This window comes from Phoxinus phoxinus (assembly GCF_949152265.1).
Source record: "Phoxinus phoxinus genome assembly, chromosome: 21".
Lineage (NCBI taxonomy): Eukaryota > Metazoa > Chordata > Actinopteri > Cypriniformes > Leuciscidae > Phoxinus > Phoxinus phoxinus.
Window position 1 is genome coordinate 14178522 of NC_136896.1, and position 26615 is coordinate 14205136.

The following is a 26615-nucleotide window of genomic DNA, read 5'->3' on the forward strand; positions in this document are numbered from 1 at the left end:
TACATTAAAATTTAAATAGTAAAAAATCATGTCAGACTTTTTGACTCCACTGTCTAAGAGTTGTTCTAACAAACTGTGCATGTGCGCATACACACACTCTTGCATGTGAGCATTTTAATGAATTCGTACACTATAAATGACAATTCAGTACATTTTGTGAATTATCCTCAATATCCTTGCCCTGAACACCCTGAGGAACCGGACCAGAGATGAAACGAGTAACACTGCTGATGCTCTGTATTTATGGCACCTTATGAACCTATTTAAGAATCTTCTTGACAACAAATGAGCTTTAGTCAACTATAAATGTCACTACCACAAGGCACTGAGGAGGAACACCAGAAATTAATGAGTTTAGCTCCAGGTTTACAAACAAGATGAGCATCACAAGTGCCCAGAGAAAACTAAAACCTTTAAATGGCAACATCATCATGCAGACTCAACGATTCTGGCCCCATGGCTGCTTATTTATGCTATCGTCGAGATTATCTCTTATCTAACAATAAAAATAGCATGCTTGCTTCAGTGGAGTTACTTCTAAGGAACTGTTAATAATTCTGTTATTTTTGCTCCACTGAATGATAGAGGAGGAATTTAGGACACATCACTCTACGAATTTCCCTACCATTTCTGTGGACAGGTGACCTCTGTTAGAGGTGAACTAAAAACGGCCCGAGGGAAAGGACGCAGAGACCAGCTCATCGCCGCAAAACTAATGCCAGACGCCAGGATGCACGTGCAGAGCATGTGCCGTGTGACCTTGCACAGGTCAGCAACATAGCCTTAAAAAGGAGACCTTTGAACTTTGATCTTTAAAAGCCATAAAGTTTTGACATTAGAGTGTTTGTTTACCTAATCAGGTCACTGAACATTCTTGTAGTTGTCAAGACCTCTCAATGGACTCTCTTGGATTCCGAGCTCATTTCCTTTCGCTTTTTCCCCCCCTAAATGGAAAATAAAATGGGAATGAATGTGTTTTCACTTACCGCGCCTTATGTTGGTCTTTCTATTTTAGTTTAATGCTGACAGCATCAAAGATGTTACTGTCCATATGACATCAGCAGATGGGTTTTTCATTGCCATGCCAGATATCATTAGCCCATAACAACCTCTTATTAAAAATGAATTGACCTGTCTACATGTGTGCATTTGTCTGTATTTAGATTCGGGCTGAATCAGGATCTAATACTCATTCAAGGTTCAACTGAATGCTAAGATAATTGGTAATTAAACAGACAAAATAAAATCATGTTTTTATTTTATTTTTTACCGAGGACATTTGTGAACTGTGAAGTGCACAGAAAAGCCAAACAACCACACACAAACAGTTTCTGAGCACAAAGAGAATGCTGGGTCTTTGCATGGGGGTGGTGGGATAATGGGGAGAATCCCTAACAAAGGCCATTTTGACAGAGCGAGCTTTGTCTGTATCAGCCCACAAATTCATCCACTGCAAATGAACTCGGCAGAAATAATGGGACTTTAAAGAGTGCTGGCCCTTGAAAAACAAAGCTGTTCAGCACATGATGTTGACCTTTTGTTATTTATCCCTAACTTCTTTAATCCTACCACCCCATAACAAAAATAAAGTTTATAATGCGCCGAAACATATCATTACAAAGCTTGGTCACACTTTATAATAGGTGTCCTTACTACTTGCATTAAAAATGCAAGTGCAACGTACTTATTGTATTGTAAGACACTTTCGCTACTATTTAGGTGGGATACGGGTAAGGTTAGGTGGTTATGGGTATGTTTAAGGTGTAAGAGAAGGGTCAACAATAGCCTATATAGATGTAATCACAGAAATTAATTACAGCTGTAATTACATGCAGGTATTTTTTTTTAAATATAAGTACAATGTAAAAACATGTATGTTCACAATAAGTGCATTGTATCAAATTATTAATTTAAATGTTAATACACAGTGGTTAAATTGGATGTTTAATTGACTTATTGGATGTGTGCACCTGAGACGTATCTCTCTGTAGGCATTAATAAAGCCCCAGTCTTACAGATCATTAACTAAAAAATAAGTTGTTTTAGGGTTTAGTTACCCTTTAAAGTATCTTCTGCAAAAGAGTCTCCTGATATTGACACAGATGTGATGGTAATTAAAATCTGTTTTATTTTTATTTTTTTACATTACCCGTTTTGCAACCAGTAGTCCAGTCAGAATCAGTGTGGAGCTGAAAACAACGTACTCCTCTGACCTTAGCTTCTCCATACTGTGAGGTCATCTCATCTCCTTTCAATCCATGCTATCCACCATTCACCTAAATCACGTTAACAGAGAACCCAGTTACTGCCTTGCCAAATATAGACTAATTCAGAATCTCTCTTAAGACTGAAATTTAATTTCAAACTGACATCAGTTCATTAACAAGCACACAGTGCTACTCCTGTCCCATCTGTATGGCAGGATGTGCTTTAAATGGGTCATGAATTCAGAAATCAAATTTTACTTGGTCTTTTGACATGTAAGAGGTCATTGCACATCCTGTAAGTTTCAGAACTCAAATCTTCGTCGTTAGTCCAAAAATAGCTTTTATTGAAACCAAGCTACGAAAACAACTTGATTCGGATTTTGTGACATTATGAAAGACCGACTCCGCAGAATCAAATCAACGCCTACTCCTAAATCATCGCATCTCTGGCCCCGCCTACTGACATGTTATTGAGAGGAGAGAACAGAGATTTAGGATCACTGGACTTAAAATAACATTACGGATCCTAAAGCTAGAAACGTGGTTATTTACTTTTAATTATGTGAATGCCTCAGTAGAGCAATATTTGTATGTTCGGTACATTTCAATGTGGATTCTTTGGTAAATCAGTCGTATTTTCGGCGCACCATCCCTTCGCTATCTCCTCATCCTTCACCAAAGCCGCTTCTTCTTCATGTCGCAAGGTCTCGCCTTCCAGGAGGGGGCGTAATGTTACACATATTCAGTTATGTTTGTTCTCAGTTTCGTTTTCATGGACTTTTACTTTGTATTCTGTAGTTCCTGTGTTCCTTTGGCCCTGTTTCCACCTCGTATTAAGATGCGGTTTGGTCGATCTGATCACATGTGGATGAGGGAGACACATATCCGTTTACACCTGGTGTTTTAATCTGTCTTGTTTGTCCACTTTCGACCGCTTCTGTCCTGGTTACTTCGAGGGGAGGGTCTATGGGCGGGTCCCTTTACTTCCATCAAGTTTAAATGCCATCTGGCAAGCGTGCTTCCCAATAACATGTCCCGCAATGAATACGCATTAGGTCAGTAGGGGGAGAGTAGGCGGTCTTTAGTGGCTGCTCGAACTCATTCAACCACATGAACGTTTCCATTACGAAAGCATTCCGGTCGAATGCGTTTTCGACTACCTCTGGAAGTGGTCGAAAGTGGACAAGCTCAAAACGTTTTAGACCCCATTTACACCTGTATTTAGTGTCTTCCACTTGTGATCCAATCGACCAAAACACATCTTAATACCAGGTGGAAACAGGACCTTTGTTTTAGTTTCCGCTTCTCATTTGTTGTCATGGACATTCATTTATCATCACAGGTGTAATCATTAGTTCCCTCATTTGCCCTGTATTTAAGTTGCTCTGTCTCACTCTTCAGTTGTCGGTTATTGTTTGTTTTTGTTTCAAGCATGCTGTTAAGCCTGTTTAATAAACTTCATTGTTATTTTTTTATCCAGTCGTCAGTCTTCTTCAGCCTACGTGACATACATTATAAGTGCACCTTAGGAAACATAATAAAATAATACACAAATTCAATTCATGACCCATTTAACTACAGAAATGGTGTGCCAGAAATGCAGAGAAACATTCTTGCATTTATGGCAAAAAGATTTTAATAATTCATAGCCAAATCCTAAATGAAACGATTAATTACAAAGATTACTGTCAACTCTGCTCCTATTAACGCTTTAAAATGGTATTAAGGCAGATAATCCTAGGCTCCCGTTTGCTGGGCACAAACGCCTACTCACACACCTAAAGAAGAATTGCAGAAAGAGGAGAGTGGGAGAAAAATGTCCCTATAGTTCTCCGAGTGTGAGGTGAGGATGTTTAAAAGATCCTACTGTTGTGTTTTTCAGTAATGAAATAGTGAAATAGGAGAGCTGCTGCTTCTCGCTAATAGTTTTAGCAGAGACAGATCATAGAGTTTATGGTTCCAGGAATGGATGTCATTACGTATGGATTTACCACTACTGATGGAAACCAATATTTATGGAAAGGCTCATGCTGATGCTCCAGAGTGTTTGAGAAAGAACAGGGAGAGGGTTTACAATTCTAATTTCCTCAAACTGATAGCAATCAAATGCCTATGTAATCAATTTCATGCATGTGGTTCTAGTAGCTAAAAACACATCGTCTCAGACCTGAATTCTTCCATTTCCCAAATTTCACTCCTAGCATCAAGAAACACCTCAACAAGTTACCCAACACCCCTACCCTATATCAATCTCTGATAAATGTCAAGTTTATTACTCACCCTGCACAGACAAGCCCCCCAAAAAATGCTATATTTGGTGATGGGAGAAATCCTGACCTCAGGCCAGTAAGAGTAAAGTGAAGGCTTAGGGTTTTTGCATAAAGAACTGTGACATCACACAGCATGAGATAAATCAAAATCAATGAAACACAGTGCATATGGGGTTATCAAAGCAAAGGGTTTTTTTCATGTGCAGGAAAAAAAAAATCCCCCACACCCGTTTCCAACTCTGGTGATAGTAAGTAATACGAAATATCTTACAGACACCAAACTTTAGAACGCGCCACACACACACACACACACACACACACACTAAACAATGATAATATACGAAGAAACCCAATCTCTGATCCCTTTTAAAGCTGGCAAGACCCAGACACAAAGACCAGAATACATGATTCTAAAGTGGTGTTCATTTTTGCAAGGTCCAGTTAGCCGTTTTCACCCCTCATTAGTAACTCTAAACTGACAAGTTTTAAACACAGACAGGCCTATTGCAGTAAATGGAGGTCTTTCCAGACACCCATATTGTGTTAGTGCTGACTGAATTGCAGCCAGGCCCTCTGCACTAGAACAGCAGACGAGAGAGAAATGCCATCGACCAGCATAGCTCTATCGTTCCACTGAGGTCGAGTTTTGGTGCCAGGCTCAATTAAGCCTTGCTGAGGTAGAGAACTAAAACAATGGGAATTGTGGGTGTACACAGAGGCCCATTCAGATAACCAAACTTCGGTGTGTGTGTGCGCGCTTGAGCTAGCTAAAAAGAACAACAACAGGGCAGGACTTTCCACCAGTTTACTGAGCTAATGCTATTGGCTGGCGCAGCGCTTCCGATAGGGAAAAGAACTGTGTCAGAAGCTTTCTCAAATTCTCTTCATCCATGAGGTGCTTTGGGAAAAATCAGCGACAAAAGGAAAGGCAGATTTAGAGACACTGACCCCTCAGTGACAGGGAAAGATTGAGAGAGAGAACATGGGGAAGGACAGTCAATGTGTTTTGGTACTACGTGGCAAATGATTGGCGCAAGCACTGCATGGTGGGAAAGAACTATAGCCAGTCTGGACAATGGACTCGAGGAGGAAAAGGAAGTTAGATTACCCCTGGGTGTGAACTATACCAAATGAGAATTATATGTGATTATAGTCACACTTTAATAAAAGAGGCATATCAGTTGTGAACACATTAAAGTAACGCACAAGTGTCAAATCACTGCCTGGAAAAGTGTAAAATAATATCTGGAGCATTTTATAGATATCAAAGGCTTCAAAATAGTAAATTGCACCTAACCAGCAAAATCCTCTAAAGAGGTTTTAAATAGCACAGGTTTTGACCGAAATTCCACTAAGACGGCAAAGCCAAGACCATTTTCATTTCATGTTGTTTTTCCTGCAAATCCCCCCTGTGTTTTTCAAACCCTCAAGCCACCTTTCCTAAATTCTTTCAGGCTCAGGAGAAAAACCCAGAGCCAAGAATAAGTTGAGGGAGCAAGAGAAAGAATGAGAGTATATATTTTGTACGTACTAAAAAAAAAAAACATACTCTATAGGGTAGTACTGAGAACAGTTGGAGAATATGACTAAAACACATCTATACTAGTGCCAGGGTCATAACAATCATTATTTCAGGAAATAATCATCATATTCGAAAGGAGGTTGTTTAGTTTGGCAGCAGGGTGAAGGAAAAAAATTATAGCGCAACCTGACAAGTATTACACCCAGCGGAAGCCTCAACCCGTCTGCTGCCTCAGAGGCCGAGCTAACACACAGGACATTGAGATCCCTGGCCGAACCAAAATAATGGTTTATATTGGTTAGATTTCAAATGACAAAATAGATAGATCTAGTTTAAAAGTTTGGGGTCAGTAAGACCTTTTTTTGGAGAATGATGGTAATCAAACCGTTGACGGAAGATTGACTTCCATACTAGGAAAAAAAAAAGCTAAGTCAATAGCTAAACATTCTTTAAAATATATTGTTTTGTTTTCCACAGAAGAAAGAAACCCTTACAGGTTTGGAACAACTTGAGGGTGAGTAAGTGATGACCAAATGTTCATTTTTGGATGAACTATCCTTATAAGCTAACATTGTGTGTATAGAGACGTGTGAGCAGATAAACAATTGCACACACATAAGCTCATAAGGATATTGATTGAGTAGCCTACTTACTTCCTCTATCAATCCCTCCTTCCCCTTTCTTAGGGAACCCATGACCTTCCTCATGTTCTCCAGTCACTGAAGTTCAAAGACAATTCAGATGGTTTAAAGCCTGTTGTTCTCTGGCTCTCAGTGGAAGTGGTAAGGTTAAGAGAAAGGGTTTCATCTTTGACCTGTGACCTCATCAAGTCAAGTGGTAAAACAGTCAGGAACATTACAAGAACTAACCAGGATTCCCAAAAGACTTTACAGTCTTTCATCTCTCCCACTATTTTGCTTCCCTTAGTACTACTTGTCCTGTGATACACGAAAACGTATTTCCTCTCTATTTGCCAACATTCTCCAACAATCTAGCTACTCACTATCTGTTTCCTGCCCTCACCAACAAAGTGCTGTAGTTCTTCACCTTTCCCATGTCTTCTTCCATCCATCTTCTCACACTACCTTCCAGTTTATTATTAGTCTTATATTGAGATGCACAGACCGATCGGTGAATTACATCAAAGTCCCGCGAGAGCGAATAAAAGGGTCCAGATTTGCGCAAAACTTTTGCGTTTTTTTTCTAAATATCGATACAAAACTATTGCGAAATGACAGCGTTTCCATTAACCGATGTTATGCGACTAAAACGTGTTTTTTTTCTCGCGAAAAGTCATTAAAAAAAATCATGGCAACGGACGTTGGTAGGTTGTCCTTCGGATGGCGAAGTATGATTAGTCAGATCACCTGTCAATCAAGCTCCATGCGAAGGGCCAGTTGTGAGAAACAGTCCAAAATAAATGTAAGGTCACGTTGTGAGATATCAAGTCACATTTTGAGATATAAAGTCACAATTCACAAGTGAAATAAAGTTGCAATAATGAGAAATAAAGTTGCAAATGCAAGAAATAGTCGCAATTGTGAGATACACGGGTATACATTGTGATATCTCATTGTATGTTATAAAGAAGATACAATTACAAGCAATTAAGTAGATTTAAGGTCATGGTGTGACCACAAAAACTTTGTTTACTCTGTGGCGGAAACAGGATCCCATAGTTTATGAAACATGCACAATTTTTTTAGAAGTATGAAAAGATTACAAATAAAGAAGCCCAAGAACAAACAGTATTGGTCTGATTGTAATTCCTTTGTTTTAATATCTTATTAAATATTATGTACACTAGTTGACAGTGAATGTTTATTCTTTCTGTACCTCTCACTTTGATACTGATGTGACATGACCTTTACTTTTACATAAAATCATTAGACCATTGTATTGGTATTGCAATGAAGAGAAGACGGTGTGTGTGTGATCTAACAATTACAACTGTTCCATGCAAGCCATTTAGTGTTCCGAGGTTCTGTTCCACTTCTGTGGAAACTGTAATGATTGCTGTTATCAGATCAACACAACAACCATTAAGCTCCATTTTTCTAGGAGTCGATGACTGCAGTGGACCTCTTCTTCCTACGTTATATCATGTTGGGATCAGCAAAGTTTCTCTTTCATGTGAAATACTTATGTGGAACATTTCTTTTTTTGTTTTTAACATTTCTTAAAAGACTTACAGCTTCTGATTGTAGAAATACATAAACTTCACATTTGTTCCAATCTTTGGGCGCGTTGGTCATTCGCATTTGCTCTCCGGACACTTTTCTCTTATTCTTGTGGGTGAGAGATTTATTGACCACATCACCTACTAGGATCTGCACTTCCCTTCTTTGCAACAGTTTCAACACCTTTAATCTTCAGAGAGTCTAACAGGTTCTTTATTCTTAAACTAGCTGGTTCCAGTTTTCTCTTCCTGCGACTTTTCACCGCTGCTCCTGAGGTGACTGAAGGAAGGAGAAGCGCAGAGAACCCCCACGGCGAAACCGACTCAGCCGATTGGCTAGAACTTCGGTTAAGAATTTCGCTTTTCTGAAAAAGCCAAGCGCTTTCTTGACAAAGTTTCACGAAGCGTTCAAGCTGCGTTACATTAACGTTTTTGCTAACGTTTAGAGTGGTTTCAAATGGATTCTGGATGTGCAAAGCTGTTGCTTCCGGTTTGGTCTGCTCCTTTCCCTGGTGAAAGGGATACAAAGCAGGATATTTAAGCCTTCAGACACTTAAACACAGTGCATGCACAGACAGTATTAACAACAGCATTTTAACACAAATTGTTATCCTGATGATATAATTTGCTAAAAAAAAAAAAAAAAAAAACCTATTCAATAACAAAAACAGAAACATTTTCACTAATGGTCACAGACTTCTGGACCCCACATCTAACTGTGTCCACTGCAGTACCAGACACGTTTTTTTTACTATATATACACTGCCCTCTGGTGGGCGTTTGTGGAGGGTCCACTAAGACGTCATCAGTGTCCTTTGGGAGTTTGCGCATGCATGCACGTGTCAGCGGTGGATGACTCACCTTCCTAATATTGATCGATGCCTTGTTAAAGGGAAAATTGCCATAAAACTCGAAGAATTCCTGCAACAGTTTCGCTATGCAAGAAAAAATTAAAACAACAGAAAAATAAAAACAGCATTAATTTTTTAATGTCATTAACGATCAGTGCAAATTGAATGCATTACAAAAGCATTACAGAAATGAGCCATCTGTCCAAGGGTGAAAAGGTAAAACCTTAAATTATGAAAACAATCTATGCACTCACCTGATGTGTCTGTGTTCTTCTGCAGTGTAATCTTGCTGAGGTCACTGACAATAGTGCAGTCATTACCGTCAATGACACACTTATCCGATGGTCCTGGAAAATGCACACACAAAACATAAATATAACGCGAGTGGCCTTCCATATAGGAATTGACTCTATTATTATTGTGGCATCAGTGTTCTTGACCCTGGAAGATGAGAAACAATAATTGTGTGTGTGTAGAAAGTCGACTCAGGGGAGAGCCATATAGTATGATGTATAGCGACTTTTCTGAGGTCATAGACAATGAGACACCAGTCTCATAAAAGCTTTCGAGATAGATAGATAGATAGATAGATAGATAGATAGATAGATAGATAGATAGATAGATAGATAGATAGATAGATAGATAGATAGATAGATAGATAGATAGATAGATAGATAGAGAAGAGGAATATAAAGGGGAAAGCTGCATCACTTCAAATGTTCTCTAATTATATTTCAAGATGGATACATCATATAGGGACATAATATGTATCTTCTAAAAAATAAAAAGTGCTCCAGTTACACAAAATATAAATTATTAAAATAAATATATAAAAAAACTGAAAAGAAGCACAATCCTGTGTCTTATTATGCAGCGTATACTTATTGAATAGAAGTATTCATTCAATTTAAATCTTACTGACCCCAAACTTTTAAAGTGTATGGTCACATGATAAAATGTATACAGTTTTCTAGAATAGAAGTTTACCCACTACCACATCGTAGCAGATCATCTAAGTAAGAGACCCAATTTCAGTCATAGCTCAATTTTGACCAAATGTGTAGGAACTGTTCTCGCCTCTATGGGGCAGTTTAGTACAAAAGATACCTGCAGAAAAGCATGTCTGTCAAAGTACAATTGTGTATACCTGCCAGTTCTGTCAGTCGGTCCAGTGTGGGCAGTATGGGAGGACTCCTCTGCTGTAGAAAGAACACTACCATAACCGTTAAAGAGAAGTTGGTGATCCAGGCTCCTGGAATACTGCTTGTGATGCCATGAACCCGAGCCCAGTACCGAACACTGAACACCAGGTGCCGAACACGAGGGTCCAGCTGCCCGTAGAGTAACAGCAGTTCTGAACTCTTCACCGCCACCCTGCACACAACAGAGCATTCAATTAAACAGAATACACATACCTTGATAAATATGGCAGTCTGTGTTGCTGTGTTGTTTTTTCACCTTTGGGGAATCAAGCTAAAGAGAGCTTATAGTTTTCTCTGCATGTCATTTTCTAATTAGAAAAGACATTAGAATCAACCAAAAGTGAGAGTTTGGGGCAGAACAAGTGTTTGGGAAAAAGTTTAAAGTCACCAAGAAAGCATTTATTATTAATGATTTATCCATGCATGATTATATAAAAAATAAATAAAACTTCCCCCTCGCTCTTGCAGCGACATCTCTTCTATAATGACTTTTTAATGGCATGAGACAACCTGTTACTCACATGACATCACAGCAATAGCAAACAGTAATGATCCAATCAATTCCAAATGGACAAAATCAAATCCAGCCCTACATTTTTTCACTTGTATATACACACACGTCACAACAGGAAAGAAAAGACTATCACAACTTGTTTAATATTTAATTTAGGGAGTTTAGGGAAACCAAAAATGATAGAAATGTGCAAAATCATTATATTTTGCAGTTCTATCTAGTGTCACTAGGGGCGCACACAGCAGCTTTTATATAATATAGCTTTATATATAGCTTTTATAATAATATTTAACAAAAATAAACAAAAACCTTTAATAATAATAACAACAATAAATGCATTTCATGTTCACCAGTCAATCTGTACACAATAGATTGCTCTTAAATCATTCAAGGACAAATGCATATGGGTGTATAATTTACACATCTGGGAATACCCCTCTCTAAGCCACAGGGGACATGGTACAACAAAAAGAGCTGAGCAGGTTTCTGTGCATTACTGGTGTGTCACCTTCTAAAAGGAAGCAACAGGGTGGTGACATTTGGTTTGGGGAAGTGTGAATAGGAGTGAGAAAATAAACGGACATAACTTCATGTCAACATAGCATGGCATGGCATTAAGCAGACAGCACAACAAAAATAGAAAATTACCTATTGTTGGCAGTGAGATCACACTGAAAGCCAGAGGGTTGGTGAGAAAAGCGGACAAGAGGACATCGAGCTTGGAGAATGTTCTGGACTCCCACACATCCAGGGCCGAACTGGTCTACGCATTTCCCAATGACTGAGAGGATGCTCTGGGTCACAGCCCGCTCTGAGGCTCCTCTCTTCACCTGGTACTCCAGGGACAGTCCTGAGACCTGTTTAAAACATGACGGCATAAGAAAAATGTAATCGCTATTGCTTTTAAACTTAATTAACTGTAGAAATCCAATGCATATTTACAGTTGTAAAATGTAAAGCTTAAAGGAATGGTATGGAAGGTTGTTTCCGCCACCGAATATATATATTTTTTAAAGTAATTGAATTAAAAAGAATTTATGTCTCAATTCAGAGAAAAAGAAGTCTAAATTGTGAGATGTAAACTCAAAATAGCCAAATTGAAACAAGTCACAATTGCCTTTTTTTTTTATTCTGTGGCAGAAACAAGATTCCATAGAACGGGAAAATTCATCTAAAAAAGGAAAATTCATTACCGGTATTTATTCAAATTTACACTTAATGAAAGCCCCTTCAAATATCTACTTCTTGTTCCATGGAATAATTTTAAAAAATACTTTTATATAACAAAACTGAAATTTCCACTCAAATACTTTAAGTATCTTGTATTGTAAAACAAATACTTAAAGTCGGCAGCATGAAATCAAAATTGACCCTATTTACTTTGTTAGCGGATATTACTAGTCTTGTGGTGAACAATTAATCCGTGCAAGTTAATACACGGAAAACAATTGTTTGCCGAAGTTATCTTTAATCAAAGTTTGAAAAGTTACTTCCGGGTCTGGAATGGTTCTTTTTCTGATGACATAGGCTTGACAACTTGGGTTGGTTAATCGCTTAACCACTCCCCTCAAACCGTTACTCTGCTATGGGCGAGAGATGGAGAGGAGGAGCGCTAAAGTAAAACCCTGCCCTCTGTTCAATATTCCGTTTCACTCGGAAATGCATCACAACACTTGAGAAAAGTCGTTTGCAACTTCCGGTTCACGCGGACTTTAAATATTAAAAGAGTAAAAGGACAGTTCGCCAAAAAATGTAATGTTTTTTGTCCATTCAGTGGAAATCAAAAGTGAACTAACAGTTGGTAAACTCATTTTAAAAACGAATATAAAACGATTTGGTTACCAACATTTATCTTAATATCTTCTTGTGTTCCATGGAAGAAAGAAAGCCATACCGGTTTGGAATGACATGAGGGTGAGTAAATAATGGCAGTATTTTCAATGCTGATGACCTTTTCCTTTTCGATTCGATCTACTTAACCGAAGCCCACATCACTGACCTTTTTCTGGCTTGTTGCATAGATGCCATCGAGGTCCAGAATCATGTCGACATCACAGCCCAGTTTTCCGAAGCTGTTGACAGTGGAACCGAAAGGACTGATGATGCATTCTGGGAAATATGCTCCAGCAATGTCTCCAAGCAGAGAACAAACGAGGAAGCGCAGACTGATGTTCTCTTCTGTGAGCTGTAAGGCCTCTGTCAGACACTGCAGTTGCTCATCTATCTGTGGAATGAAGAAATTAAGAGTAGATGCTTATTTGTCCTCAGATCTGAAGCACCAACAAGAGGACATAACACTCCAAAAAAAAAAATGCTGAAAACTTAATCTCCCGTTCCAATATTAGTTCTCTTACATGAGCCTGATCATATGTCTTGGTAAAAATAAAATAAAAATTTGACTAGGGAAGACTTACACTGTCCTTTTCCAAGAGCAGTTGGCTGATGTCACCAATGGATGGATGGGAATGCTCTTGTAAAGGTGGCAAGGGTTGGTTGTTCAATTGACTGCCTGGCCATTTCAATGACAGCAGACGAGATTTGAAAGGCACTGCAGCTTCATGTTCAACAGCTGGTAAGTTGGTGCTCTCCTTCAATGAGGCGATGCTCTCTTTACTGGAGAATTCAACTACTGCATATGTTCCCTATAGACACAGAATCAGGTAATAAACACAGTTCAGTCAAAGTGTCAGATCTAGTTAAGCGTCTAGATCTAGATATACTATTACTTGATGTAGTTTTGCCACACTTACGTAGCTGCTGTAGAAGAAATGCTTTTTGATTGTCCCGTGGTTAGACAGGTAATCTAAAAACTTATTTTCGTTGAACCTAGGCGGACAGCTGATCAAGACCGATCTTTGAGCTTGTTCTCTTCTCTCCTCCTGGATTGCTTGAAATGTTTTATTCTCCTTTGCTTTCGTGACTAAAACGAAAGTGAAGCAAGTGCAAAGAAGCGTTGAATTAGTGTGGTGTGATCAAGCACATTTCATTTCCATCACGATTTTTACCACGAGAAGACAACCTGGTATTTCTTTTTAACATAAAATGACAGATGAAAGCATGAATACATTTTTCATCTGTCATTCTCAATACCTAACGTTAATTGAGATGATTTAGTAAATGTCATGCCTATAGATCTACAGAGAAACATGTTACCGGTGTTGTTCCCTGCTTGGACTTTGATTGCTGATATTGTTGCAGTGAGTCTTCTTTGAGTTTGAGTTTCCAATCCAAGATAAAATCTATCAAACCCCCCTAAACTCCTGAAACGTAACCTACACACGCCAAAGGAGGCCGCCATTGTTGATTTGACGCGGGCGCATGCGTAGACACTGGCTCTACGGTGGCTATGAATGGACATGCAGTGCTGCGTTTCGAGTTTGGAAAAACCCGAGATATCCCAGCCAGGAGATATTTGTAAATTTACCGACATTATTATTATTTTTTTTCACTTTTCTGCAAGTTTACAAATTACAAACACTAAAGATTCGTTTAGTTTCTGCAAGTTTACAAATTCTGAATAGGGACAACTTCAGCAAAGAGAAAACAAGAGAGAATAAAAAGAACACTTAAAATATTTGTAATAGTTTGTGTAATGTGATAAATCGCTCAAGGCCACGCCCACAACAGGGTATTACATGAATAGTCATGTATAACTAACGTTACTCCACCCACTGGAACAGTTTTTTTTCACAGGAACTGAATATTACACAACACCTGTTACCGCTACAACTGCATCCCACCCAGACAGATCCGCAAAATTTGATTCGTTCTTGTTACTAAAATATTTTAAAGGGCACCTATTATGGAATTTTGAAATTTACCTTTCATGTAGTGTGTAACATAGATCTAAGTGAACAAAAACATCCTGCAAAGTTTGAAATATGAAAGTGCACCGTATATAAAGTTATTGTCTTTCAAAAGTGAGAGTCGACTCTGAGTCATTTTTATGAATCGTTAGAAGACCGAAGCTTTTTCTCTGACTAGATGACGTCAACTTGTCAAGTTATTTGAATACGATACGCCCACTTATTGCGCTCCAAGGCCAGCAGGGAAAATATCATGGCGACGAGACGCTGTGTTCTGAAGTTCTCAAAAGCCAACTTTTTTCATCTGCCCAAGGAGGAGCATTTGAAGACTAAGTGGCTACAATTCACTATACCACAGAAGTATAGTCCGAGCCTTGTGCTTTGTTCGCGTCATTTTGCTTTTTAAATGCAATCAAACTTGGATTCGCGAGCTGGCTGATATTGAAGGAAGGTTCAGTTCCAAGTGTATTTGCATCAGCTTCCTCCTCCGTATCACAACCTGTAAGTGTTATTAATAATTTTTGCTTTTATATTTTATGTAGCATGCTTAATAATTATTTTGTTTGTTGTGTAAGCACCGTTTAGCTTCTAGGTCTTCAATGACAATTGTATTGAGATATGTGAAGTGTTTGTCGTTGTTTTCGGAGTTGTCTAAAGAATAGAGTAATAACTGTAACGTAACTGCATTTTTTTTTTTGTAAAAACGTTGTGTTTATGCATCGGGCTAACGCAAACAAAGACTGATTGTGCTTTTACAATATGAACTCTGGGCTATGCTCACTAACATAACATTAAATTATTTATCTTATTTTTCGTTTTTTACTACAAACTATAAAGCAGTGGACTATAATCATTATTATAATACAATTTAATTGATAAAAGCATCATTGTACACCGTGTTAAAAATAAGTATTATCTCTGTAAACACTGCTGGGTCATCTGACCAATCAACGCAGATTAGCGTCGCGCAAAGGAGGGGTTTGAAAAACGAGTCGTTGAACGAATCATTTGGGAGTCGGTGAGCAAATCAGGTAAAAATAAATGCATATTATACGAAAACAAAAGTGTTTTTTGTCATTGCATGCATGTAAAACTGTTGTTGGGGACTCCCTAAACAACATTAGGAACATTTTAAATGTCATAATAGGTGCCCTTTAAGTCAGTTCACCAAAAGATTCTGTTTCGTGTAGTGATTATTTCTGCAAGTTTACAAGTTATGCTAGTTTTGCTACATCGTTCAAGAACGAGTGAATAGAAGATAAAGAACGTTTACTTCATGTATGGAGATAAATGTGTGTGTGTTTTTTTTCAAACGAGATCATGTTTTTCTTTGCTATCACGAAATTGTAAGAAGATAGGCTACTACAACTCTTTTGAACAAGTGAATCATGAAGAGGAAAGCAAATGACATCTAGGTTTTCCACGGAACATTCTGATAGGGGACTGTGGCAGGATGGATTAAAGCAGATACGTGACCTCTCAATGAGAAAATACCTCTCAGTGAAAACAAAGAGAAAACGAAACCGCAGTTGACGTATGAGCGGAGCGGAGGCGCAGCCCTCTCTCACACACATTCCTCTTATCTGAGCGCGTCAGTCTGTAGAGCTTCAGTGGGAACTATGGACCATCAGTGAGCATGAGCCCTGCTGTGAACACACTGGCCGAAAGGTAGGCAAACGCCTGGTATTTTTACATATTATATCGTTTTGGTTTTTGTGTAGTCTACTACAACAGCTGTAGTATTATTCTTATTATCATCATCACAGTATGAAAATATAGGCTACACTGGATTAGTAAAGCAGGTTGATGGCAGCGACTCAGCCTGGGCAACTGCCTCATTTCTATGCTGTGTTTTTGAGGATTAGTTATTTGTATAATATAGTCTATATATTATTATTAATGTCATGTATTAAAGTTTTTTATTAATTCGTAATTCTACATGAAAGATATCTCAGGTGATGATGTTTTCAGAATGTTTCAGAATCAGCACCGCATTTTTGGGGAAATTGGGCATGTGGGGGTCTGTCAAAACAGACGGTCAACTTCACGATTTAGGTTGCTCTAACATCATATTTGCACTTGTGAGTTTGTGCTGAAGGACATTTTTTTTTGCAATGTAAAAGTTTTTGCTGGTATTTGTTTTGAAAAAGAACCCCCATCTTGGGGTTTCCCTCCCCCTGTAAACCACCCCTCACTTGCAGGCAAAATAGAGCAAGCATGGTGATCAGGAAACACCTGACCACATATGAGAGCGAACAACATGAATGCATGCATTTAATTACATAAGTTTGCAGTTTCTAATGATAAAACATTTTGTTATAGAATTCAATCAAGAATGGAGTACAAGAATGAAAATGCTGGTATAGAACTGCTTCTTGCTCACATGAATATTGAAGACTTCATCCAAGAGGCAGAACATTTCTACTGTGTTGGCGAGGAGGTGGAATCAGGGGTCTCATTTGAGGAAAGTTTCTCGCAAGAAGACATGGATGAGAATGAGGAAACGCCACACGATCTATTCACACATGCGCAAAACCCCGGAAAGGTCCGTTATGGGACAGCATCCGACCTGCTGGACTTTGTCAATATGGTCTCAAACATACCATCCTCCTCTCTCCTAGAGGTGGGTCAAGAAATGGGTGTTCTTCTAAACAAGGTAAGCTCTATTGATGGTTATTTACCATATATCCATAACATATACAGCTGATCTATACAGTTTGGTTTCATTATTAAGTGAATGAATTTAAAACGTCTTTACATTGCAAGATTGTTTGCTTAAAGGCATAGTTCACCTGTTACGATTTGTATTTCTGTTACGCACCCTCAAGTTGTTCCAAACCTGTATGAATTTCTTTCTTCTGTTGAACACAAAAAGAAGATATTTAGAAGAATGTTGGTAACCAAACAGTTGATGGGACCCTATTGACTTCCATATATTTTTTTGTTCTCTCCATACTATGGAAGTCAATGGGGCGGATCAACTGTCTGGTTACCGACATTCTTCTAAATATCTTCTTTTGTGTTCAGCAGAAGAAAGTAAGTCATATAGGTTTGGAACAACTTAATGGTGAGTAAATGATGAAAGAATTTTCATTCTTGAGTTAATTATCCCTTTAATTAAAGCAAGCTTATTTGTAAATACTTTGAGTAAAGGAGTGTTTATACTTGTTTTACAATTTGTCATAGCCTTACTCTCATAGACGCCCTGCTTTGTTCCTGCAGACAGACATGGTCATTAAGGAGGGGCATTATCGCATAGATTTGGACGTTCTTCTGTTTCCATGGAAACTGACCTACAAGCCCCTAGGCCCTGGACATGTTCCCAAAGGCTCATTTGGGAAGGTCCATCTTGCTCAGGACACCAAAACTCGGAAGCGAATGGCATGCAAACTAGTAAGTTCTGGAATGCAGAGAATGTTTGTTTCAGGAACATTTTCTCTCTTTTTTTGGCAAATATAGTTGTTTTCATTCCACTGTTAATGGACACGACTTCCCTTCTGGGAATCTGTGTTCTTTTATGACTCAAGCAAAAACATATTTTGTACTGCTTGTTCAAAATAGTATGTTGAGAACAATTTAATAAGCACAGCATACGGATTTCAAACATACAATTTTCATATGAAAATATATCACACATGACACGTTATGGTGAATGATGTGTTCTTGTGACAATCTTATGCACCAGCATGTCAGATCACAAGGATTTATGAACAATGGAAAAAAATGACTCTGAAAAGAGAAGCACTCGTTGTAGAACTCGCTGTATTCAAATGAGGAAGAGAACGTTTGGGAAATTACACAGTTTCTCTAAAATGTTCAGGAGGTCAGTCTGCAGTGTGCAGTGTTTGAATAGAAACTGAGAATGGCTCTAGCGTACACAGGAAGCTGACAGGAACGCCCCCGTGGAAACATGCAGCCCACAGAGACGGCGTGACTGTGTGGCAGTGTGCAGATGTCTAGAGGGAGAAGTTGTTTCAGACTTGTGGTCAATATAAAGTCGGCACGGAATGGAAGTTGCGATAGTCTTTTCTTTCCAATTGTGACGTACGTCCAAGTGAAACGGCTTCTCAAACAAGAAACAAAATAGGACGGGACTTGATTTTGTCCATTTTGCTATTGCTGCAATCTCATGTGATTGAACACGTCTTCAGAGAAGAGAAGATATGTCGTTGCAAGAGGAGGGGGAAATTATTTGGATTAAAGATTATGACTTGACGTGAAAAATAATGATGTGTCATGAAATAATGATTGTCAATTGCTGAATCAAAAACATTCACCCTCTTTATGTGGCCTTTAGGGTTTTGATCAAATAATTAGTAATCAATTATTGGTCAAGGCGGCCGATGTCTGGAACAATTATGCAATATCACACAAGCAGTGCTAGACTGCACATATATTACAGTGTGGGTTCTACCTTCTCTATGCCATCTGTATTTAATCCTTTCTTATCAAATTCTTTGCATATGTGACCCTGGACCACAAAATCAGTCACATGGGCCAATTTTTTAAAATTGAGATGTATACATCAACTGAAAGCTGAATAAATAAACTTTTGATGTATGGTTTGTTAGGATAGGACAATATTTGGCCGAGATACAACTATTTGAAAATCTGGAATATGAGAGTGCAAAAAAAAATCGAAACATTGAGGAAATCGCATTTAAAGTTGTCAATTTATGTTCGTGATTGTGCTCTATTCACTCACAAAAAGAAATGCTTTATATATTTACGGTAGGAAATTTACAAAATATCTTCATGGAACATGATCTTTACTTAATATCCTAATGATTTTTGGCATAAAAGAAAAATCAATAACTTTGACCCATACAATGTATTGTTGGCTATTGCCACAACGACTTGTGACTGGTTTGGTGATCCAGGGTCACATATATGAATTCTTAAATCTTTTTATGCATTTAAGAATAATAAGCAAGTATAATGGTAATTATATATTACCAAATATAATTGGCGCACTTCCATACTGTCTGAACTGTATAAGTGAAGTGTGCATTCTCTCCAGATTCCTATGGAACATTTCAAGCCTGCAGATGTGGAAATCCAAGCCCGGTTCCGACACGAGAACATAGCAGAGCTGTATGGGGCATTGCTGTGGGAGCAGACGGTGCATTTGTTCATGGAAGCGGGCGAAGGGGGCTCGGTTCTGGAGAAGCTGGAAAGCTGTGGTCCAATGAGAGAGTTCGAGATCATCTGGGTCTCTCAGCAGGTTCTGCGAGGCCTGGAGTACCTGCACTCGCACAACATTATACACCACGACATCAAACGTAAGAGCTTTGGATTGTTTTTCTGAATTATCACTGCAGTTTCCTACCAAACACATTGAGTTTGACCATGTTGGATCAGCTACTTTATATTGAAACGGTTCAAAACATACTTCAAAAGCGGGGTCAAGCGCAGTTCAGTACTTTTCCACTGCAACCACAAGCAACAAAACAAACACTGTTATTTCCCTCAAATGCAACAAAAGGTGCTCAGTATGTAAGTCAGATAATGACTATGTGGTCAAGAAAGGTATTCAGCTTATTTGACAGAACTTAAAATTAGGTCACTGTGAGGAAGCAGCACTGTTAAATGATTGACAGGGGATTGGCCACAGGCTAGAGAAGTTCATTTTTAGTGTTTTGAGATTGTGCCCTTCAATGATGAGGAACACAACATAATGAAATATGGTAGGGTTGTGGCAGACAACATTCTGCTGCTGTTTAGTCATACGCAGAAGCCCATCAGCGCTGGAGCTCATGACTTCAGTTCTCAGGCGTCTGGAATTTCCAGTCAGGACAGCGAGAGGAGGGAGGAGACAGATGTGATTACTCAAGTGTATTCCTTTCCGGGGCTTATTCAACAGGGCATCCGTCTAACTAGTGCTTTGAAATTTTAATAAGACTGAGAGGGTAACATGAAGAGACATAGAGATTCAGTGAAATGAGTGACCAATCACAGTTGCCTGCTTTGTGGTTTTGAGGGTTGGCTTCTTGACATTCGGCTTGGAGAGGAAACATGTTATTTCAAGTAGTGTCAAATATGGAGGGAGAGCAAGAAAAGGGGGTTTTGAGACTTCTGATGTTCTGTTATTCAATCCACCATGAGTAACGAATGACCTTAATCTGCTTCTGGAAAACAACATCTTGCTACTTGTCCGGTGCAGCACATACACAACCTAAATTTTGCAGAAACAATTGAGATATAGTTGCAATGTCTTGCATATATTATATGAAATATATCAAATATCCCTACACACTTCTGAACACTTAATTATTATGATTATTTTAGATTTGATGTGTCTAAGACATGAACAAAATTCTCTTTTTTGTCCCTGCAGCCAGTAATATTGTGTTGATGTCCGCCAAAGCCGTGCTGGTGGATTTTGGTCTTACAGTACAGATGAAGGATGATGTATATGTTCCTCGGGACCTACGTGGCACCGAGGTGAGTGTGTTTGAGGTCACTTTGCACACTTTAATTTTTCCATACTTGGTCTGTCACTGGGTCGTGACTAAATGCTAGTCCATATTTAGAAACAATGCTGTATTTGGCAGTTCCTGATTGTGCTGGTGGCAGACGTACTTTAGAAAGTCACTGAATAAATATTGTCTTATGGTATGTATATTTTTTAAATAGTTAAAGGGCAATTCTGACAAACTAAAAGGAGATCTGAAACACTAGAAGGCACACACTCACACAGATGCACTTTTTTCCCCTCTTAGCTGGCATTATGTTCCCTAACAAACTCTGGGAAAGGCCCAAAAAGACACAAACACATTCATTAGCACACTGAGGCGTGTTGACTTTTTGCCCCATTTGGAAAGTCCAGCATGCCTTGTTAAACAGCACTGAAGATTCCCAACATAGAATAGTAAAGTTGTTTACTACGAGGCAGTACTGTGGGCAGTTTGCCAGATGTCACATTTGCCTATTACATCACAAGTTGTTTTTCATATTTATATTATTCAGAGTGACTGAACTGTAGAAAACAGCCAGTCCAGTCCAGTGTTCAATGCACAAAACTGCATTACAAAAAGAAGAAAACCTGCTGTGAATCTTGTTAAAAGCCTCAGCACATGTGGGATCTGAGCTCATATTTCTTGTTTTCCCTTCTGTACAGATGTACATGAGTCCAGAGCTGGTTCTGTGTCGAGGACATAGCACAAAGACTGACATCTACAGCCTGGGAACCACAATCATACACATGCTGAGTGGCAGTCCTCCATGGGTTAGGAGATATCCCCGAACGGCCTACCCCTCATACCTTTACATAGTGAGTGTGCTTTTTCCATTTGATCGTGGTGCATCGGAATACCTGCTCTTTAATTATATTTTGTTTGTATTTATTTTACTGCACCGGTATTAGGGAGAGTCCCTGAATGTGGCGAAACCTCACCATATGAAAAACCAACTATATGCATTAACCACAGAGCAAAACCCAGAAATGCCAAGCAAGCTGATGTCATACCTGCATGACATTAAGCCTCTGTGTATGCAAAGCATATATAGTTTTATTTATTTAGTCTTTTTTTCCCACAATTTAAACCACTGTAAAGGATGCTAATTAGTAATTATGTATTTTTTTTTTTTTTTATTCTCTGTTAGTTTTCTGTTTATTTATTTGTTTTTCCGTTTAAACTACTATTAGCAAAGGATGCTAATTATGTATAATTATTTAATTATAATAATTATTTATACATTTTATTTCCTGTCTTTTTTCTTTATTATTTGTCTTTATTCGCTTTCCTTTCTTCATTTGTGTTTCTGTTTTAACCTCTATAAAGCAAAGGATCACAAGATATAACTTGTGATGGCAAGTTCTCCTTTCCATTGCTTGTTCGCAATTCTAAATAACTCTTTTATTAAAAAAAAAAAAAAAAAAATCAGCAGTTTATCAGCTGTTTAAGCTTCCTCTACGCTTTGCAGATTATTTTGATAGTGGCAGTTTAGCATGTTTGACTTTAAGAGCTGCACATAATGGAAGCAGACTAAAAGCTGGCAACCTTTGTGTAGCATGTCCGACTGCTTTCAGTTCCCTTTTCACATACTACACTTCCTCTTCATGTAATCGAATGTAAATTCATGCACAGTGTCTTTTTGCATGAGGCTGCTTGCAAATGCACCTGTGCCCCCATTTATTTTCACCTGGGGTGGCTGGGTAAGATCCTGGCTGAATCTGAAATCACTCCCTATACCCTCAAACAGTGTGTTATTTGAGGGGACGACCATTTGTAGTGGTGTCCGAAACCATAGTGGTTTATGGTTATTAAGTGCACTTATTCAATCCCACATTGCACTGCAATAACGAGTGTACAACCAATGCGCTCAGCGGCTGTCTGAATTCGCTCACTCGTTTTCATTCACTCCTTCAAGTGAACAGTATTAGTGGACTAACGTAGCGAATAGTGTATGAGGGTTTAGGGGGCGATTTCAGATATAGCTTGTGATAGTCATTTCATTGGCGGGGCAAAATAACTGCATCTATTATCTAACTCTGACCATGCGTGGAATACCTTCACACATAAAAATAAATAAAAATAGTAGACTATTAGTTTTTGGGATTTTCGTTACGATAATAACCTTGTATACACAAGTATCTTCCCCAATTGTGTTAATTGATGAATTAACAGCGGTTGATTGTCATAGATGTAGGCTAAAGCTATTTACACAAAACGTGTTTTTGCTTATCACTGCGCTGCTTTTCTATTGTTTTTCACTTAAACACACGGTAGGCGGATATGTTTGACCATTGAGCTTGTGTCCTGTGCCTTTTGCACTATCTTGCGCATGACACAGCGTTCTAAAATCACGGCGCTCAAATTAAAGCTGTAGTCCGTAACTTTTGGCGCTCTAGCGGTTAATAAACAGAACCGCGGGAGAACATTGTAGCCGGAGCTACTTCACTCTGTTTATGTCTATGACGAGTCTGGGCTACTCCGCAGTGGTAGGACCCGTACCAGTCTAAAATAGTCTGAATATGAACACTTATTATATAACACTTATTACCGGAGTGATTCAGGATAAGACAAAAACACGGTTTGGAAAATGGATACATGATGTACTCACTTGTTATCTAAATGTTGTACATTTTGAACACACAAAAAGTTATGGACTGCCGCTTTTAAATAAGTTAAACTTTAAAAATGAGTTCAACTTTAATATGAGCTTTTTTTTGCATTCCACTGCCCGCGTCTCATGTTTGATAATGCAAAGACAAGTGTGTGAATGGAAAGCAGTGTTGCCATGTCCACTTATAGGCATCTTTGGGGCTTGTTATGTTTCCATACGTTAAAACTATGTTTTCCAACTTAGTTTGGCTGGTGTGTTTACTTGTACGTGGCCTTTGTGCCAGTGTCATAGGTATTTGAGTGGAGAAAATTCAGCTGTTTATGCGGTCAAAATGTTTGAACACCAGGGGTGGCCAAGCTTCAATCAGAGCTTCAATCTTTCACACTCTGTTTGCAGATCCACAAACAGGCCCCTCCTCTGGAGGACATCCCTGAAAGCTGTAGCCCCGCGATGCGCAGGCTCCTGGAGCACGCGCTCGATAGGGTCCCCGCACGGAGGAGCTCTGCCACGGAATTACTGAACGAGGAGGCCCTCCACCCGTCTCGGGAAGACCAGCCGCGCTGTTGGAGTCTGGACTCTGCGCTGGAGGAGGGCACTCATCCACTGCTGCGACAGCACAGTCAGCTTTCAGACAGCACTCAAGGTACATCACACAATACACATACAGTATTTCATACATCACACAATGCACATACACTATTTCATGTCAAATTCATTTGATCGCATACTTAAGATCTTTTACTCTTGTATTTGCAGACTCTTCTTTGTACACCGAAGACTCTGGGCACTCTAAGAAGAAAGGTTCCCTCTATATGGATCTGGGCGCCTTGGCTGGCTACTACAATCTGGTTAGAGGGCCACCATCCAATGAATATGGCTAATAAGGTGGATTTTTCCTGAGGACCAGTGTACTTGTATAGTCTGCAATTATATACAAGCTGTTGGATATGCATGGATGCATCAGTTCAGTGGAGCCAAACTCTCCCACAAGATGATTCCCGCATATATGGAGTCCTAAACGACGACAGTGTACGCTAATTGGACAATAAGCCGTCCAATTAGAGATGGATGCTTTTTGAAATGCAAGAGACATTCAAGACTTGTTGAAGGGAAGAAAGAACTGTGTTTTTTATTGTTTGGTGAACAGTTTGTTAATACAGTTTTTTGTCTGTGCTTTTAGAGCATGAATATAATGACAACATATTCTGTATAAAATACATACTAGGAGGGATGCTCCAATATTAAAATTCTGGCTAATACAGATAAACTGATAATTACTTCTAATTAATGGCTGATAACAACTTAATGAACCATAACTTAAACAATGTTGAACAATATTAAAGCTATACACTATTTTGTTAAAACAATACAATTAATGGATGCATCACAACATAATGTACAGTATAAAAATACAGACAAATACGTTTAGCTTTATATACTGTAATTGCAAAGCTTGTGCTAGATGCATTAATGATGTATTCCATATATGATTGCATAAAGGCGGGCCTTAATGAGAGTAAAGAGATTATACTAGATTATTACTGCCAACAGCAGAATGTTTTTTTAATAATATGATTATTTTTGACCATAGCAGTGCTATGTATGTTAAGAATGTATGTATCTCCAGTGAATTACAAAGGCAGGCCTGTGTTATCTGAAAGTATATGCATTTCTGACCTACATTTGTAGGTTTTCTTTTTTTTGTGAAATAATTGTCAATGTGGCGAGTCTGCTGAATTTGAATATGACTTTAACTGTCTGTGTTTTTATCAAATCATTTAAGTAAATAATTTCTGCAATCCCCATGTGAGTGCCTTGTCTTTAAATAGCTTTATCTGAGATCCCTGTATAATACATCCAGTAAAAATAAGAGATGGCAAAAATGGACACTACAACAATACTGTTTATATTTCCAGGAATTGTTTTCAGATGATACTGAAAACTCATCTCAGGTTGATATTCCCATGGAATGTGTTTTTGTTAAGCAGTTGCAATGCAAGACAAAGAAACGTGCACTCAGACAAAAATGTAATAGATTGTCCAGATCCTCCCAATGTTTCAATGTGTTCATAAAAGTGACTCAATAAATATCTGCTGTGACACTGCAATTTTGTTGTCTAAGCATCTGTATGAAATTGTTTTTATTTGATCAAATTAGCATGTTTTTAGCCTTTCATGTGATGATACCTTGGATAAATATGCCAATATACTATAGTGATGAAAATTTTAAGGTTGTGATTTTAGATAACCAAGGTAAAATTACATTATGGCTGTTTCAAGCAATAAACAGTTCTTCAGAAGTTTCTTAGTCATTCTGGAAAGACCAGAGAGTCTGTCTGTGATAAATGATAGTATCACCTAAGACGAAGATTGCTGTCTATTTTTGCTTTGGGGAAGTTATATAAAATAAATAAATGGACTAAAATGTGTGATTCATCACTGTGCTTAGAAAGGTATTACGTGTGGTGCGAAACTGTGTTGATACGCCACGTGTAAAATAAACATTTTGATTGCTGATAATGATAAGATATGTCATTTAGTGGGTAAGTTCAAAGACTTTTTGGGTGACTGAGAATTTTGTGTGCAGAAAGGTCACAAAATAATCTAAACTCAATGACTTTCCGGATGTAAAACATAAAGGTGTTCTGGGGTTTCTGATTTAAAAAAGCATTTGAAAATCATAACATTTTTGCAAGACGGTACATTGAAATTCTTGCACACCCCATCCCATGAAGCCCCCCCCCCACACACACACACATACAAATAAATCAGACATACGCTAATATAGTAGTAGTTTGAGAGTGTGTGGAGACTAGATTACATTTAATAATTGAGCAGATGCTTTTGTCCAAAGTGACTTACAAATGAGAACAACAAAAAGCAGTTAAATCAACAAAAAGACAACATGTAACTTGTAAGTCCTAGTTAGTCAAGCACAGTACACGTAGCAAACATTTTTTTTTCCATTTTTTGTATATAAAACATAGATATAGAA

General features: G+C 38.4%; 2 protein-coding genes across 4 annotated transcripts; one reads left to right on the top strand and one right to left on the bottom strand.

Annotated features, from left to right (window-relative positions):
• Nucleotides 1–7341: 7341 nt before the first annotated feature.
• On the bottom strand, nucleotides 7342–14128 carry mtpap (mitochondrial poly(A) polymerase). The gene is made up of 9 exons (XM_079595515.1): nucleotides 13899–14128; nucleotides 13496–13665; nucleotides 13160–13387; nucleotides 12745–12969; nucleotides 11394–11602; nucleotides 10177–10403; nucleotides 9284–9376; nucleotides 9040–9113; nucleotides 7342–8687 (listed from the first exon to the last, which is right to left on the bottom strand). The coding sequence occupies exons 1-9, from the start codon at nucleotides 14101–14103 to the stop codon at nucleotides 8316–8318; spliced, it is 1803 nt and encodes a 600-aa protein (XP_079451641.1). The 5' UTR covers nucleotides 14104–14128; the 3' UTR covers nucleotides 7342–8315.
• Nucleotides 14129–14415: 287 nt separating this feature from the next.
• map3k8 (mitogen-activated protein kinase kinase kinase 8) lies at nucleotides 14416–26137 on the top strand. 3 transcript variants are annotated; one of them, XM_079595518.1, is made up of 9 exons: nucleotides 14416–14538; nucleotides 15711–16219; nucleotides 16874–17207; nucleotides 17774–17944; nucleotides 19572–19833; nucleotides 20889–20995; nucleotides 21672–21824; nucleotides 24017–24263; nucleotides 24377–26137. In XM_079595518.1, the coding sequence occupies exons 2-9, from the start codon at nucleotides 16188–16190 to the stop codon at nucleotides 24499–24501; spliced, it is 1431 nt and encodes a 476-aa protein (XP_079451644.1). In that variant the 5' UTR covers nucleotides 14416–14538; nucleotides 15711–16187; the 3' UTR covers nucleotides 24502–26137. The 3 variants fall into 3 exon arrangements, with proteins under 3 accessions (XP_079451644.1, XP_079451645.1, XP_079451646.1); XM_079595519.1 differs by lacking the exon at nucleotides 14416–14538 and adding an exon at nucleotides 14779–15052 and having other exon boundaries at nucleotides 15991–16219; XM_079595520.1 differs by lacking the exon at nucleotides 14416–14538 and adding an exon at nucleotides 15493–15582 and having other exon boundaries at nucleotides 15991–16219.
• The last annotated feature ends 478 nt before the right edge of the window (nucleotides 26138–26615 follow it).